The 17,975-nt window shown below is 43.8% G+C and overlaps 1 protein-coding gene across 8 annotated transcripts in view; it reads left to right on the top strand.

The window, feature by feature from the left end:
- LOC6573891 (rho GTPase-activating protein 100F) overlaps positions 1-17,634 on the top strand; it is a 48,145-nt gene extending 30,511 nt beyond the window's left edge. For 2 of the 8 annotated variants that reach the window (XM_044007518.1, XM_044007520.1), the window contains 9 exons: positions 2,107-2,709; positions 3,872-4,139; positions 4,228-5,324; positions 5,412-6,534; positions 6,594-6,673; positions 6,739-7,033; positions 7,473-7,726; positions 10,000-10,135; positions 10,191-17,634. In XM_044007518.1, the coding sequence (XP_043863453.1) occupies positions 2,107-2,709; positions 3,872-4,139; positions 4,228-5,324; positions 5,412-6,534; positions 6,594-6,673; positions 6,739-7,033; positions 7,473-7,726; positions 10,000-10,135; positions 10,191-11,872 (5,538 nt within the window). In that variant the 3' untranslated portion in view covers positions 11,873-17,634. Of the gene's footprint in view, positions 1-2,106; positions 2,710-3,871; positions 4,146-4,227; positions 5,325-5,411; positions 6,535-6,593; positions 6,674-6,738; positions 7,034-7,456; positions 7,727-9,999; positions 10,136-10,190 lie in introns of all 8 variants that reach the window. The other 6 variants (XM_044007517.1, XM_044007519.1, XR_006356697.1 and 3 more) reach the window with 4 other exon arrangements.
- Positions 17,635-17,975: the final 341 nt, after the last annotated feature.

Here is a 17,975-nt window from a genome sequence, read left to right as displayed (position 1 = left end):
TTTTTTATATACATATACATATACATATACATATACATATACATATACATATATATTATTTTTTTCTTGCTTTTGGCACTTTATGCATCCATTTGCTGCTGACCAGGCCTTAGGCACGCAATGCATTTACCCATACACACACACACACAAACAGACACACATACACAAACTACAACTGTATCTACATAAATACATAGTTAGGCGCAAGAAATATTTTTGGGGGCACAAGGCAACAACAATGTTAACGCCAATTGCACAGCGGCCTGGCTATTATTGAATACACTTGTTCAGCTCGGCGCAATGGCCGGCGTGACGCCCCCTTTTAGCCATTGCCGGCCGCACGCAATGGGGCGGACACAGCGGCAACGAGAGCTATAAGTGTGTTAATAATGCCCCAAGTATTGTGGAGTTGTAAATTATTTACGAGCGTAGTCATATTTGGTTATGCACTTGGAGCACAGCAACAACAACAACAAAATAGAAGGAAATGGGCCACAGAGTGCTGCAGTTGATGTTAATGCTCGACTGTGAGGCACTCCCCTTTCTCTCTCTCTCTCTCTCTCTCTCTCCTTCTCTCTTTCCCTGTCCCTCCACTATCTAGACTTTTGCATAAATTCAATTATTAGAGAGGGCATACAAATAGTAAACAAAAGTAAGTGAGTAAAAGTATGAACTAAAATTGTTATAAACGGACTTTTATAGTTGAATGGCAGCGAGCGAAAACTTGAGAAATAAACAAAGTGCAAAATGCTCAAGGGCTCGCCGAATATGTATATGTATGTGTGTATATAATAATGCCTATTTGGCTAAGAGAATGGGCAAGTGGAGCTGGCGTTTGAGCACAAAACTTTGGCGACAGCTGCAAAACTTTGACAAAGTTGCACAACATCAACAGCAAAGCAGCAACAATAGCAAACAGCAACAGCAACAGCAAACAGCAATAACAACTATAATAATAATAATAATAATAATAATAGTAATAAGAGAGATGAAGCTCTGGAGATGCACAGCTTAGGCAGAAACCCGAACGGAAAGCGAACCCAACATATGTCAAACTTTGGCAATTTCGAGCATTTTTCTTCTCTTTTCTTTTTTTTTTTTTACTCTTTGCTGCTTTGCTGTGGGCGTACATGATTTTTGGCAAACCGCAGCACAAGACTCAAGTGTGCACTTGGCCAGCACTGGAGCCGGCTCTGGCTCCGGCTCTGGCTCTGGCTCTGGTCCTGTTCCTGGTCCTGGTCGAGAGTGTGGTGTCGGGATTTGCCTTTGGGGTAGCCGGCCACAGCCAACGCTAAGTTGCTTGCCCATTAAAAACTTCGTTGTGTGCTGTGGATGGCAGCAGCAGCAGCAGCAGCAGCAACAACTTCATTTAAAGTGAATTTTTGTTTGCTATAGCCAAACCGAGACCTCAGTCACAGCCCCGCAGCCCCTCAGCCCCTTAGCCCCTCACTGCTGCATTTGCTCTGAAAAATCAAAGTTGTGCATTGTTGTAGCTGGCGTGTGACATCATCAACGTCACGTGCCCGCCCGCCTGGTTTCAGTTGGGTTCAGCGCGGTACAGTTGCCACACAGAGTTGCCTTTGCATGACGCCCCATTCGGTCGGTCATCGGGCCCCCAGCCCCACACGAGCTCACTGTGACGTGGCAGTGACAGAAATTGCAGTTCGGTAGAAATGGCGAAAAAAAAAATGTCAGACTTTGTAACGAAATAATTATTGCACAGTTTGTGGGCCAAGTCTTGCGCAATTTGGCCAAAATGTCACCGATAAGAGTAGCGAGTCGCGAGTTTGATTGAAGTCCGCCAACGCTGTGCCTGCTGAGCCGGGCCATTTAGGTCTGCGAAATTGACTTAATTAATGCAAAACGAAAGCAAAGTCTTTTAGCGACGCTTAAGTCGCTTGGAGATGGGGGATTAGGTGCTGGGCGAGGGTGGGGAGGCTAGGCAACTAGCGACAGCTGCGGGCTGTCGCAGCCGTAGTGACAACAATTTGCTTAATTTATGCAACAACGCGTTGCACTTTAGAGTCGCATTTGCATTAAGCTCTCGGAGCATACATTAACTGAGCGGAAACTAAATGGGAAAACTTGTTCTGTTTACCTTTGCAGGAAAATGGAAGATCAGTTCCTGATGTTACAGCCAGTCCGGGCCGCGCGCCCCCCGGCCCGCTGCCCGCCAACCAGCTGTCCGGCATGGGCAACCAGCAGCAGCACCACCTCCATGCCAACCAGCAGCAGCAGCAGCAACAGCAGCAGCAGCAGCAGCAGCACCATGGCAACCAGCAACAGAATCGCGGCCAGAGCGGAAACACAAACGGCTCAGGTGGCGTCAAGGATCCGGTGCTGCTCCAAGGTGACTTTCGCAAGGTCAGCGGCATCAGCTCGGAGATCTTTCGGCAGATAGAAGCTGTTGAGAACGATCATGACCCGAACACCGCGGCGGCACTGGAGGCAGTGGAGCGCCGTGGCGAGATGATCGTGCGCATCCTGGAGCCACGCTCCATGGGCAGCAAGCACGCTGTAGATGCGGCGCACAAGCTGATGAACAAGGCCGATGGCCGGCACACCGTGCAGCTGGTCGAGATTGTGAAGCGGCCCGGTCAAACACTGGGCCTCTACATACGCGAGGGCAACGGCGCCGATCGCACCGACGGCGTCTTCATATCCCGCATCGCCCTCGAGTCGGCCGTCTATAACAGCGGCTGCTTAAGGGTAAGTAATATCGATAATATAAACTGGGATAATTTATATCGTAGTAAAGAACATTTATTTTTCGAGCAGAAATAGAAAAGTACATATTTTTCATCTATTTCAGTTTTCATTCATTTTCATTTTCTTTTGCTTTGCCTTCAAGCTCAGATCCTCTTGGTCCTCCTGCTGCTCTTGACCAGAATCGGAGTCCATGTAGCTATCATTCATGTCACTTTCGCTATACTTCCGCTTATCGGACGGTGTATCCGGCTGCGAATCGCTGTCATCAGTAAAGTCATCCATATCCGAGTCGTCACGATCCTGTGGTGGGCTCTCCATCTTCTGTTCGAGGGCAATTTTTGAGATGCTCTCCTCAGAGTCAGCCTTGAGCAGCGCATCCTGTTTCCCGTTAGTTGTGTTTTCCTCAGTCTTCTCCAATTTGTCTGCAATTTGGTCAATTGGCTTCTGCAATTCCATATCGACTTTCTTTTCCTGAATACGATCCTCCTGCTCGAGCTTTTCCCGTGCTGTCGGCAGCCGAGTGGGAGAGTTCGGCCCTGTAGGCGAATAGGGTGGCTCGTTTTGGGCTTTTTCGGCCAGTTGGAGCTGCGCTTCAAAGTCAATGGTCGCAGCTGTTTGAGAACGCTTCGTTTTGGACTTAGGCTGCTTATCCTCAGACCCCTCACATTTGTTGTCGACAATTACCGCTTCATTCACTTTCTTGGCTGCCTTACTCTGGCCCTTCTTCGATTTGGATGACCTTCTGGTCTTGGGCAATGGAACTGCCTTACTCGCATTTTCCATGTACTTGCGGTAGAAGTCATTCGTTTCTGGTGAAACAAATCCATAGTCATTGAAGTCTGGATCATTGGGCCCTTCCAAGAAGACCCCATTACTGAGAGGCTTCAATGGAATATTGGACTCCTTATTTGTATCGTCAGACATTTTTTCCCTTTTTTCATTCGTTGAATTTATAAAATTATTTCATACAGTCACATATAACTATGGCTTATAGACACATGAACTGACTTTATTTGATAAGTTTGTGCGACTATGAGATTTTATGCTTACGTTGATTTGATTTTTTTCACGACGTTTCAAACTGAGTTCTATTGAATTCCCCGCCCCATTATTTGTGGGATTTACATTTTTAGATTTATCATAAACGAATTATGCTTTTCAGGTGGGCGACGAAATCCTGGCCGTCAATTTGGTGGATGTCACTCATATGTCGCTGGATGATGTCGTCATCATTATGTCAATTCCTCGGCGCCTGGTGCTGGCCATACGGCAGAGGCGGGGCAATCGTGGCGCTGGGTCACCGGGGCCGCCAACACTGTCGAGGCCGGAGCAGAAGCCCCCACCGGTGGTGGTCATCAAGCGTGATATCAGAGACGAAGACCTGGACGAAACCGATCGAATGCCGCGCCCGCGTTCATCACGTGAAAGACGTACAGGTAGTTTAAAGTGAGCGCCGTGTTTAAAATGCTAATCGGTGTCCTTCTCTTTCTCTCTCTCTATTCCCTTGTCCGCCTCTAGGCGACGGCCGAGAGATGACCGAGTCGCGCTCCAGGCTGGGGCTGGGCCTCAACAACTACAGTCCGCAGTCGGAGCAGCTGGACATGTACTACAATACACGGGGAGGCGTCAATGCCATGGGCGAACCACCAAACTGGGGCTACAAGCCGCCGCCGCCACCATCGTCGGTCATCACGGAGCAGCCCACCAAGGGGCATGCGTTTGCGCCTTCGCACGCCTACTATCAGAACGCTGGCACGCTGGAGAGCCTGGCGGAAAAGGTTCATGCATTTTATCCGGGCGCACCGGGGCAGCCGCTCGGCCCTTCGCGCCGCATGTCCACGGGCACTGGCAACGTGGGCTTGGCCCAGCAGCACGCCCGGTTTCCGCGCTCTGGTTCCGATCAGCATTTGCCGCGAGTCGAGTACGCTGATTACTCCAACTCACTGGGCCGCCACTCGCTGCTGCGCTCGAGCTTAAAGCCCGGAACGGGTGCGCCAATGCCAGTGGGGGTTGGCGGCACGTTGGGTCGCTATGGGCGCTACGATCAGCAACGCGGCGGGGTTCCGAAGTACGGACCGCCAGCAGCGGGCGCACAGTCCCTCACCCGTCGCTCGCGACCCAATCTGGACTACTCCAGCGACACCGAAGCCACCATTGGGCCGCGGCCCAGCTACTACTACTATAACCGGCCTGCCATAGGCAGCATGCCGCGTGGCTCAAGCGGCGTGGGAGGCAGCGGAGCCGCTGCAGCCGCAGCTGCCATGCTGGCCGGTGGCCCAGATCTCAACAAATTCAACTCACTGCCAAGGGAGCGACCTGGCGCCAGGCTACAGGGCATTCGGGCGCGCATAGGCGATCGCATTCTGGACGAGAATGATGGCAACATCTCGGCGCCCGAGTATGATGCGCGGCGTGGGCGTGACCTGCGCCAACGCATTACGGCCAGCCCCGGCCCCTCCATCTTTACGGCGGACGAATACCGTGCGTGGCTGAGGCGCGCCCCCAGCAGCTCTGCGATTGCAGAGCAAATGCGCATGACTCGGGACATGTTCGCTCAGCCGCGCTCACATCGCTTCTCCTGCAGTGCGGAGAACATTCACGATGCTCTGCGGAATGTAAGTAGAGCACCCGGAATCGCAGCTGATCTCTCACTCTCTCTCGCTCTCTCGACCTCTTGTTAATGCTGTACATTTTATTTACAGACCGAAAGCATTTACTCCAGCAGAACGGGCATACTTGGCACTGGCACCCTAGACCGTAATCTGGGTCTAACCCGACCCATATCAGCACTGCCCGTGCGTTCCATGTCCTCGCAGCACATAGGTGGCGCTGGTTCAATACGCTCACCCAGCATCCGGCGCATGCGCCAGCTCCTGGAACTATCTGCTGGCCCAGCTAGTCCTAGTGGCAGCATCATGAGCACAGCCGGCCATCAGAGTCCGGCGCCCACGCCCAGTGCCACAATGCCACGAGCGCATCGGCAGATCGACATCAATCCGGCGGAGTTCGCCAAGTACAAGTTGGACAAGCCCATTGTGGACATTGGCGGCGTCTCGGGCATGCTGTGGATACATCTGCTGGCGGGCCGCGGATTGCGCTCGACTCCAGAGCAGGGCGCACAGCTTGGGGCAGGCGGAGCACCGCTCCCACAGACCAGAGATCTCTACTGCGTGATTGAGTGCGACCGCGTGCATAAGGCGCGCACGGTGGTGCGCTCGGGAGACTTGCAATTCGATTGGGACGAGTCCTTCGAGCTCGACCTGGTGGGCAACAAGCAGCTGGACGTGCTCGTCTACTCCTGGGATCCGCAGCACAGGCACAAGCTCTGCTATCGCGGCGCCATATCGCTGTCGGCGGTGTTGCGGCAGTCGCCTCTGCATCAGCTGGCGCTCAAGGTGGAGCCGCGTGGCACAGTCTACATCCGCATGCGGCACACCGATCCCCTGGCGCTGTATAAGCGTCGCGGTCTGCCCAGCCTGCGTGCCGGCTATCCCACGCTATTCGGCGCCGACCTGGAGACGGTGGTCAACAGGGAGTCGAAGAACGTGCCCGGCTGTGCACCGGTGCCAATTGTTCTGCGACGTTGCGTGGAGGAGGTGGAGCGGCGAGGCCTCGATATAATCGGGCTGTACCGCCTGTGCGGATCGGCGACCAAGAAGCGTTTACTGCGCGAGGCCTTCGAGCGCAACAGCCGAGCTGTGGAATTGAGCCCGGAACACGTTCCTGATATTAATGTTATTACCGGCGTCCTCAAGGACTACCTCAGAGAGCTGCCCGAGCCACTGTTCACGCGCTGTCTCTTCCAGATGACGGTCGATGCATTGGGTGAGCCGGCTAAAAATCGAATTCCAGAAATTCCTTCCCTAATCATTCCACCTTTCCAGCTGTCTGCCTGCCAGATGATCCTGAGGGAAATGCGAAACTGATGCTTAGCATACTCGACTGTTTGCCACGGGCGAATAGGGTGAGTCTAATCTCAACGTGAGTCTCTGCTGGGTAAATCTGAAAATGTTGTTCGACTATCAATAGGCCACCTTGGTGTTCCTGCTTGACCACTTGTCTCTGGTTGTGTCCAATGCGGAGCGCAATAAGATGTCCGCTCAGGCGCTGGCCACTGTGATGGGTCCCCCGCTGATGCTGCATTCGGCCAGTGCACAGCCTGGCGCTGACATTGATCACGCCCAGCCGATTGCGGTGCTCAAGTATCTGCTGCAGATCTGGCCGCAGCCGCAAGCCCAGCAGGCGCAGCATCAGCAGCTGGCTCAGCACATGGGCGGCATGGCCACAGCTAGCAGCATGAGCAACATGGCAGGTGTTGCTTCAGGTAACGTAATCATTGTGTCAATTATGCAATCCACACCAATGTCCAGTGCCCAGTATCCGCCGACAACACACGAATACTCTGACCAAAACACACACACGGACCAACACACACACACACACACTGACAGTCGCGTGTTTTTATAGTGGCACGATAAACACTTGCAAGAGTTTTCTTTCCGCTTTGAATGTGCAGCAGCAACAACAACAGCCCCCGTTTCTTATTCTTATTCGGTGTCTTTGCAATAGCGGCACAGAAACCGTTTCCATTTCAAATGTCACGCATACACACACACACACACACTCACACACACACCCACACTCACACACACAGACATAGACATTGACACAACCATACATAGACACACGATCAGCCCCAGTCCCAAAGCCACAAAATGATCGTTCACATTAATATTGATTAATACAGAGTCCTATGTAGACAGGTCGGCGCGGCGAGTCAACAGGGCAGCGTGGAAGCAAAGTCAGTGCGTTGCCAGTGGACAGACAGCAAATACTACTGCAGCAGCAGCAGCAGCTCATGGCGGCGGGCAACCTACTGCGCTCGTCCACTTCGGTAACCAACATACTCTCCCAAGGCCATCATCAGCTCTCAGCCACAGCCAACAGTCATCTGTATCAATCAGTAGTGGGTCAGTTAGCTCAATCGCATCGAGCCTTGCAACAAGCGGTGCAACAGGTAAACAAACAGATACAACAGTAACAACAGCTAACAAACAACAACAACAAATACAAGAACAACTAACAAACATAGCTCAACATAACATAATAAGAAGAGCTTTTGAGAATAACACAAAACTACTACTAACAAATCTTTTACACTAACCATAAACACATGATATGCATTATGTATATATATATATGTTTATATGAATATGTAATATGTATATATTAGAGCTCTGAGAGAAAGATTTCGCTCGCGCAACACATACAAGAGGACGAGTTGTGCCTCATAACATACGGCTTCAGCGCTGTTAAAGGATTTAAAGTAGATAACAGAGTCAGCGTTGCTTCATTTGCATAAATGTTATCTTAACAGACAGCCAACTTTACATTTCATACTGTTACTTCATCGTGCGCCTTAAGTGAATTGAGTGAGAAGTCGATTACTCAGGCAGTCATAAGAAATGAGCGAAGACCACTAAAAGACTGTTAAGAGACTATCACTCAATCGTGATCCGAAGCCGAAAAACGAAAGCCGAAGCCGAAGTGTGTTATGGTTTCCATTACGACAAGGCAACAACAGTTTAAATGGCGATTCGGTAGCCGAAACGCTATCCCTCGTGTACATACATTTCCACTCATTGCTTTCGCTTGAGTGTTGTGCAGCCGATTCTAACGAGAGAGTCCTCCACTCGGCCTCGGATTTTACTCAATGCAATCGCTTTTCCCTCAATGCTCTGCCGTCGAGTCTTATGCGAGCGTATATGTTCACTCCAATACGTATTCAATTTCACTCAACGCAACCTGAGCATACCTAATTTAAAAATGTTGTTTTTTTTCTTTTTTTTGTCTTTAATGCAGTTCTCTAAAATATATTTACATATAGAAGTGTCTACACACATACATTTAAACAAACGCTGCTGGTATACTCACAGTACATTTAAATTTATATACATATATAATTTCAATTTATTTATGCTACTAACCGTAGCTTTCCTTTGCTCGCTCTCTCTGTCTCTTTCTCTGTAAATGATAAATATTTATATTGACCATTCGGTTGCTCATATACTTACATAAATGCATACGTACATAATACTTAATACACACACATACATACATAATATATTTTCAAAAACTACTTTCTTGTTCTTCTAAGTCTTCCTGTTGACCGTTTGTAAACGCGTATCGATATGTACAATATATATGTATATGTGTCAAAGCTGATCAGTTATATAATCTATATATTTATATACATACATATATATGTATTCATATATAAATGCATTTGCTATTGTTGATTTGATTTGTGCTTCTTATGAACTAACCAAATATGAATTCAAGTAATTGTTTTGCCGTCAAACTTTGATCGACGTTGTAATTGTGATATTTATGTATAACTATAAACTATTAACTATAATGATAATGATAACGATAATGATATTGATTATACTGTCAATGATGATGATTTGAGCGATGTGATAAATGTTAACGGCGTGTTCAGCATGATTGGCCCACTACTGGTAAAAATGTAACATAACGAATCTACATACACATATATCTATGTTCTAGAATACCAATGCAAAGTGTACATTCATAATATTTGTATCTATATCGCCCACACGTTCCATTGTACAAAGTTCATGAATCATCGCCCGTATAACTAATGTCCACTTCCCGCAAAAAAAAAAAAAAAACTCTTCAATGATCGTAGTCATATCCAAGAAACTATCAATGAGCACAACAGAGTATTCATAGTATGTAAATGGGTTCATTTAACGAAGAACTGTTTCGATGCCACAAATGCTCCCCCAACATTTCCCCATGAATTGAGAAGGGAAGCGTGTGGACTCCTTGATAAACAGTAGATAAATTGATATACTCTTAAGTTCTGCTCTGTCAACTGCACCTGTTTCAAGGCACTTTGTTTGCATGCCCTCACCTTTCACTCCACTCGCCTTTAAGTTAATCCATTCATCAGAACATCTCAATTGGTTTTCTATTGGCCGCGCCCTATGCCAGATTCCTTCTGTAAAGTGTATGCCTATTGTATATCTGCCACGCCCACACACGCACTATTCACAAAACATAATATCAAATAAAAAGAAAATTCCAAATTATTTCCACACAACGCACTCAGACCCCACAGATACAGGCCCCAAGGTATACACACACACACACATACACAGTTTGGCGTTTGTCCACTCCCAACATTATATGGAATGAAGCTTGCCAATGCAATAACCCATGACACGTATTTCGTTTGCTTCCATTTCTTGTGATCTCTTTCAGCCCTATCAATTGGGGGGCTCAGCGGGCTCAGCAATTCCCGACCAATCGCCACTGCCACTTCCAGGCACACCCTCCCCAGGCAGTAGCTCAGCTTCGACGGGCTCCGGCTCGGGGTCGGGCTCGGGCTCGGGCAAGAGTAAGTGGAGCCAAGGATGCCCAAATAATGTCAATTAATGTCTCGTTTGATTTAGGCACTGATACCATCAAACGTGGTGCTTCGCCCGCCTCTGTCAAGCAAGTGAAAGTCGCAGATACGCTCAGCTCGTACTCTGTCGTGCAGAAGAAGCCCCCACTACAGAAGGATGCACCCATAGAAGAGATTACGCCTCCAGAGGCTAGCGCTAGCGCCGGCGCCAGCGGAAGCGCCGCCAGCTCGACCAACCGCAAGGGCGTCGACTTCTACGAACCGCACAACTCGCATTCCAAGAGCTTGGCCAGCGACGAGCCCTACACATCCAAGTACAGCAGCAGCACTCTGGACTCCAAGAAGAACAGCTTCGGCAGCAGCTACACGCCCAGCAAAAGCTCCAACGCCAGCAACAACGACGACTACAAGGTCATACGCAACAAGACGAGCGCCACATCGAGCTCCAGCTCGTCTCAGGCAACGGTGCTGAGTGCTGGCTCGACGGCCACGTCGGCGCCAACCACCTCCTCGGATGACTCCGACGACCTGGTCTCGTACAAATCGTCGGCCTCGACCAATGCGCTGCTGGCCCAGTCTCAGGCGATGACCACCAGTCAGCTGATGTCCAAGTACTTGAAGCGCGAACCGCGTGTCCAATTCACACCGATCAAGTCGCCGGACTCGCCTTCGCCGCCCGGCGGCGGGGACGGTCTGCCGAAGGGCACCTACCAGCTGGTCACGCCCAGCTCCAGCACCAGTTGCCTGGCGAAGCCTAGTGCCACCACTGGAGCGATTAGCAAGTACACGACATCAACATCGTCGCCCAGTGCAGCGGACACCACCACGAATCCAACGAGCAGCAGCAGCAAATTGTCGTCGCCGTCGCGGCTGGCCAAGGATGGCCGGTCGGGCGGCGCGGCGGTAAGTAGCTCCTCCTCTTCCCTGGTTTCGAGCGGCAGGCGGCTGTTTGACAGCCTCGCCTCGTCATCGTCCTCGGAAACGGAGACAAAGACTTACATTGGCGGCACCACAGTGGCCAGCGCAGTGAGCACCACCTCAACTTACACGAACGACTCCCGAAACGTAGCCACCAGCAATAGCAGTAAAACAGCCTCCGGCTCAGAGCACAGAAGTTTTGGTAGCGCATTATTCGGCAGTAGCGCCATAGGCAACGGCACCGGAAATGGCAATGGTCATGGTGTCCACTCTAGCAACAGCCCCTTCGCCAGCACCAATGGCAATGCCAACAGCAGCAGCAATCACAGTGCCATGAATCTCTATGGAACTCTGCCCAAGAATGGGGCTGCTAACGGCAGTAGCGCGGGCGCCACTCTCTTTGGCGCGAGCGCCAGTGCCAGCTCCTCGTATCACTCGGGCAGCGGCACAGCCAGCAGCAGTGGGGTCAGCTCCATGACTGGCTCCACCAATAGCTATGATTTCTACACGGGCGGCGGCTCAGCTGGCAGCAGCAGCAGCAGCACACGCCCCTTCGCCAATGGCGGCAACAACTATCATACGCTGGGCACTTACCGTGCCCAGTACGCGGCCACCAATCCCTTCCTCGACGCCTTCGACGAGAAGCCCAGCAGCAATGGGGCCAACAATGGCCATAGCAGCCACCACGTGGCCGACTCTAAGCTGGCAGCCAGCTCCGACAAGGGCCATCAGCGTGCCTCAATGGTGGCCGCCTTCCAGTCGTCGGGCGACTCGAAGAATGGCAGCGACGAGTACGATGATCTCAAGTGAGTGGCGCGTGCTGTGCGCTGGGCATTCGTGAGCGATGGCGGGGGCGGGAGCGGGGGCGGTAGCAGCTAGAGGGGAGTTGAAAGCGATTATGATATCAACGATGTCAAATGCTGAAATTGTTCTTTGGAGTATTTACAGTTTACAGTTTACAAATTTACAAACAAATACAAATTATGAGAAAATATGAATATATAAATCGATAAACAATAACTCAAAGCTATACTAAAAAAAATATATATAATAATAAAAAAAAAATTAATTAAATACAACAATTTAAAGAACAACTAAGGTTAAACGAATTTTTAAGATCACATCAATTTATATGGCAATCCACAAAGACAGAGAACTGGTTTAAATAATACACAAAACGGAAACAAAATGGCTGCCAAGCTTTAAGTGTTCGTCTGTGTGTGTGTTATATGTGTATATGCGTGTGTGTGTGTGTGTGTGTTTGCGTGTGCGTGTTGTATGTGTGCATCATGCCAAAAAAGCTTTGCCTTAGCAGCATTTATATACCCTTTGGCAGCCATTTTGAAATCGAGGGCAAGAAACCTTTACAAACAGTATTTGAGCAGAAACTAAATTCATTGAAGAATTGAAACGAAAGTATACATAATATATATGGTATTAAGAAATACGAAACCACAAATCTTAACAGCTAAACTACAGGTTGAGCGCGCATTTAATTATTTCCTCAGACATACATATATTGAAACATACCGATTTGCTGAAAACACATACATACAGATATGAAACACGTATTTTTGCAGTAAAGCCAAGCGAAAATACATGAAATATTCGAGTCATTCGAATAGCCGAATTTCTCCCAAAGTAACCTCCTTGCAACTTCTATGCAGACTTTAGCTTCTTTTAAGGTGACCAAATCTCTTAACTACTATTAAAAATGAGAATATTTCGTAAAAATATTGGATAACTTTTCGAGCAATATATTTGCCTAAGCCTCTTACACATACAGCTAAAACACGCATCTCTCTATCTATATATAATATATATATACCTATGAATAAGTGTATATACGGAATCTGTCAAGTAACAAGTTCACATACATGATTAAATGTACATCCGTGTACGACTAGATGGTATTCTAAACATAGATGCTTATAAGTCCATTTCAGTTCACTCACACAAATACTAACACACACATACATACACACACATGCCACATATACATGAATACATGAATTTATTGACAAATCGATGTGCTTAGTTTTTTGTATGAAACAAAGTCTGATATACACACTAATATACAAGAATACGGTATTAAATATTCTTAAACATTAATATACAAGCATATATATGTATATGCATATGCATATATATGTAGTAATATATACATACATATACAGTGACAAAACTAAAACACGCTTTGCGACTACGACGACAAGAGAAGGGTCTACAAATTTTACAGCCATTTTGTTTGAATACTTTAGTAAAAGCTTTTTATAAACAAATATATACATAAATATATACATATATATATACTTACATATAAGTATATGCATAACTAACTGGAAACTATAATAAACTAATTATACATATTATTAATGCCTATATATCTAATAACAATCTCCTATTAAACTGTAAATACCCACAATGTACTTTAAAACTTATGTGCTTTGGTGTCAGCCGATTGGCGGAGCGATCAGAATACTATACCGTTAGTCAGCTAGTCAGTGTTTGTCAGCGCTTGTCGTTAGTGTCTAGGACTAGGCTTAGTAGCGTACTTAAGTTAGGCTTTTGCTATCCACATGTAGAGTGCAACAAAGTGAAATATTTTTATTTGATTTCAGATAATATATATATATATATATACATATATGTATGTTAGAAAGCCAGGCAGCATCGAAAGCAATAAATATTTAACATATACCCACAAGTTGGACACACCGAATATAGAAAGAGAGGGAATGAAGGATAACACCAAAATAACAGGAGCATACCTAGAATCATAGTAAATGTGTGTTAGTTAGCATATATACAGATTATGTATGTATGTACCGGGTAGACAAACCTAAGTTTAGAGTTACCTAATGAAACACTAGCATAATCATTCGTCTTCATCAAAGTACAACTTTCTAGCAGCAACAACAACAACAACAACAACAAGAGCAAGCGTTACTTACTTATATATATAGCATATATATATATATAGACAATTCCAACTCAGATTTGAATTCGCATCAATAACCAAATCATTGAATTGAAATATTATTAACGCGTATAGCCAAAACAGTGCATTATTTGATATTAAACAAGTTTTTATGGATGGGACATGCATTCAGATTTTAAATAGCTAATTATTCGGTTAATTGTTGTCACATTTATTTTATACGAAGCTAGATGAATACAAAAAACAAAAACATTTTAAGTGTTATATACATAATAAAAATCTATCAAACCAAAGAGTTGAAAAGGACAAGAAAACAAACCTTAACCTAGTTGCTAGTTGCTAGATGCTATAATTAATTTTTTATATACGAGTATAGTAAATTGTTGGTTATTATACACATACATATATACACATATATATATAGAGCGTAGTGTTTTTAAAAAGGCAACAACTTAAGCTGATAACCATTTGTCAACATTTGCTAAATGTTCATTTGTTGGGGTCCAAAATAATCCATTTCTATTGGGGGTCTTGCATGCGATTTGTTTTCCGTTCTCTTCTGTCTTTTTCTCTGCTATTCATAAATTGTTAAACTTGAAGTTAATCATGCGTGAAATTCAATTAGTTTGAGCAAACTTTTATTCGAAGTTTAGGGATTCATAAAATCATAAAATTCAAAGGCAAATAGAGAAACATTTGAATTGATTTGCAAATTGTTATGGCTTCTTAGTTATAGCTGAGCTTTAGATAAGATACCGGGAGTTGCCAGAGGGCCTAGTTAGTGTTTAGCAAATTGTGGTCGTAGTGGTGGTGTTGGAGGTGGTGCAGGCGGTGCAGGTGACGGTGGTGGTGGTAGTGCTGGTGGTGGTGGTGGTGTTGGTGGTGTTGTTGAAATGTTGGCTGTTATGCGTGGACTTCAACTGCTTCTTGCGTGAGTGTTTAGTGTTTGGGATCTGGTCTGTGGCTTGAACTTGCTTGACAATTGAATATATGTACTTTTAAAAGAAAAATATGTTATGAAATATATCACTGTGTCATATCGTACATTTATACAGCAGTAAAGCGGCAAGTAACAAGCGATAAAATGTTAAAACCAAAATATTTAAATTAAGAAAAAACCCAAGAAATGAAAAAAAAGTAAAATAAAAATGAAATTTAATTATAACTAAATGAATAGCAGCAAAGCAGCAACTACATATAGTTAAATAAACTGAAATGATTGGCAAGCAACCACAAGAACAAATTGTATATGCATTTAATTTAGCCTAAACAATTAAAACAAACCACATATAAGTATATATATAATACTAACTATAATAATAACAATAACAATAAGCGTTAGCTGAATAAATACAAAGCAAATATGTTAAAGGCATTTAGTGAGCAAATATGAATTGATAAAAAAAAAAAAACTATTACACACAGACGCCACTTGAAATTATTGTTAGTTACAAAACAACAACAAGAACAGCAAAAAACGAACTAATTTATTGAAATGTATTGCACAATATTGTACACTTATAAATATTAGTAATGAAACAAAAAGGAAGTAACTAAAACTTAATAGAAACAAATAGGAAGGCAGCTGCGCTAGCGAAATATATATATGTATTGTAGTTAATATACACATATATATATATATAGTCATATCTATATATATTAGTTCCCAGCCATGTTTTTTATTGTATTCTAATATGTGCCCCACATTATTGTTTTGAAGGATCAGAAGTTTCACACTCACACAGCATAGCTCAGTTAAATTAGTTGAATAGTTGAAATAAACCTAAGTGAAAGATTTGTGTGAATTTATATGTAATTTGTATTGAATGTGTGCCTAACGCTATACATCTTCCCTCCTTCTCTATCTCTCTCCAATTTTTTTTGTTTTTGTGTTTTTTTTTTGGAAACACCAGGGCAAACTCTTCAAATAGTTGGGGATGAATTTTTAGCAATTCGCAGCACTTGCAATGTGCAGTCGATTTCTTTTGTCGAACTTAACAAGCAAATGGAGACCAAATGCTCAGGGCTTAGCGAGTTATATTAACGTAATATACAAAACCAAAAGAAACAAACAAACAAAAATAAAAAGGCAGAAACCGTATTTAAGAACTAATTGTATGTAACACATCATGAGCATGCTCCATTAAAATTTAACAAAATACAAAACTACAAATCATTTCAGTTGCAAATCTAATGCTAATGCGTCGACAAATACCCACAAGAAAAAAAAAAAAAAAAAGAAAATAAATAAATAAAATAAAACAACAAAAACGAAATGAACAAGAACAATCCAGCTAACAAATTTACAAATCCAAGCAATCAATTTTGTTACAAAGACTGAATGAGAAACCAACAACAACAAAGGCAACAAAAACAAAGGTTATGTTACCCACCCTCGAGGGGGGGACAACTTTCATATCAAATGGCAAACGTTTTTCAAAAAATCCCCAAATAAAAAGCTTTAAGTTTCAATCCTTAAAAATGTAAATTCTTATCCTACTTTTGAGTCCTTTACTAGCAAAAAAAAACAAGTCCATAATCCAAAAACAAAAATAATCCATTCAAAAGTCCCTTAACGAATAGTCAAATATAGCGAAATTAATTCAAATATTACCACCAGAATTTTTGCTACATAACGAACTAAATATATATATAACTAAAATGCAATAATAAGAACAAATAGTTTACAAAATATAGTTAAAAAGGAAGTCGTATGAAACCAGATGAGACATTGCGAACTTTAGCGGACACTTTTCAAGTAGAATTATACTAACAATATACAATGAATAACAAAATTAATTAAATGAAAAATGAATAACAAAATCTGTTTACTCTGAGGCATTGTATTTGGAAATGATTTTGAAACCCACCACAAGAAAGTGAAAACTGTAATACTAACGAGAAAGGCAAATTCAAAAAATTCAATTTTTCTCTCATTATTATGTTTATCTATGTCTACGTGTCATCTCAATTCCAAATTCAAATATTAATAAAACAAGAATCGAAAATCCAAATCTAATTCGCAACAGCAATATTTCAATAAAAAAATCAACATATATTTATAAATCAACATATGTATATACATACTAACACATATGTACATAAGCGCAGTCACAAAGCTTAACAACTATAATCCAAGTACGAATCCAAGCGAATCCAAGTCCAAGCGCCAAAATTATGGAAATTATCGCGCGAGACAGCTAAAGCAAGGAACAGATAATACTCTAATTTACCACTGCCACAAAGTTAAAGGAAAAACAAATGAATTATATATATAGATAAAGATAATGAAACATACATCATCTACAACATAGATATGATGAAGGGTAAATTCCTTACAATTACATACATACATTCATTCATTCATACATACACACATGATGATGATGATGTGCGCATTGAGCGCAGATGCATTCACAAAGGCAGCATGAATAATTATATGAATACAACATATAAATACATAAGTCAACTTAAACTTATTATTTATATCCAGAATAATAACAATGATAACAATAAAACTTATCTTATACAAGCATTAACTAAATCCAAAATAGTTCTTTGCGTGAGAATAAAGCGATGTTACATTATTTAATGAAAATATATACATATAAATAAAATATAAACAATTATATGTGTTTCTTATATCTGCTGAGATTTTATTAGCTATTTCAGCTGTAAAATAAGTTTAAATATATGCATATATACTTACGTTTTTAGTACATTTAATATACTAAAGCTTAAGAATAGTACTAAAAAGGTTGTAGGATTTGCTGGTTTTGTGCTTGAGAAAGCAGTTTACTGCTTATTACTAGTCTACTAAACACAGCTTGCATTGGTTGGTGTCTTTGCTAAGCGGGCAAAATAATTGCCTATTTTAGGTACAACATTTAGAACAAAAATCCTTACTAAACATGTCACAATTTTGTGAAATTAATTTAGCCACCAACCAAAAAACGCATTGGGACATTTAGC

The sequence above is a fragment of the Drosophila mojavensis genome, unplaced genomic scaffold, assembly GCF_018153725.1.
Source record: "Drosophila mojavensis isolate 15081-1352.22 unplaced genomic scaffold, ASM1815372v1 contig_16, whole genome shotgun sequence".
Lineage (NCBI taxonomy): Eukaryota > Metazoa > Arthropoda > Insecta > Diptera > Drosophilidae > Drosophila > Drosophila mojavensis.
The sequence above is the reverse complement of the archived record's forward strand: the minus strand, read 5'-3'. Positions and strand labels throughout refer to the sequence as shown.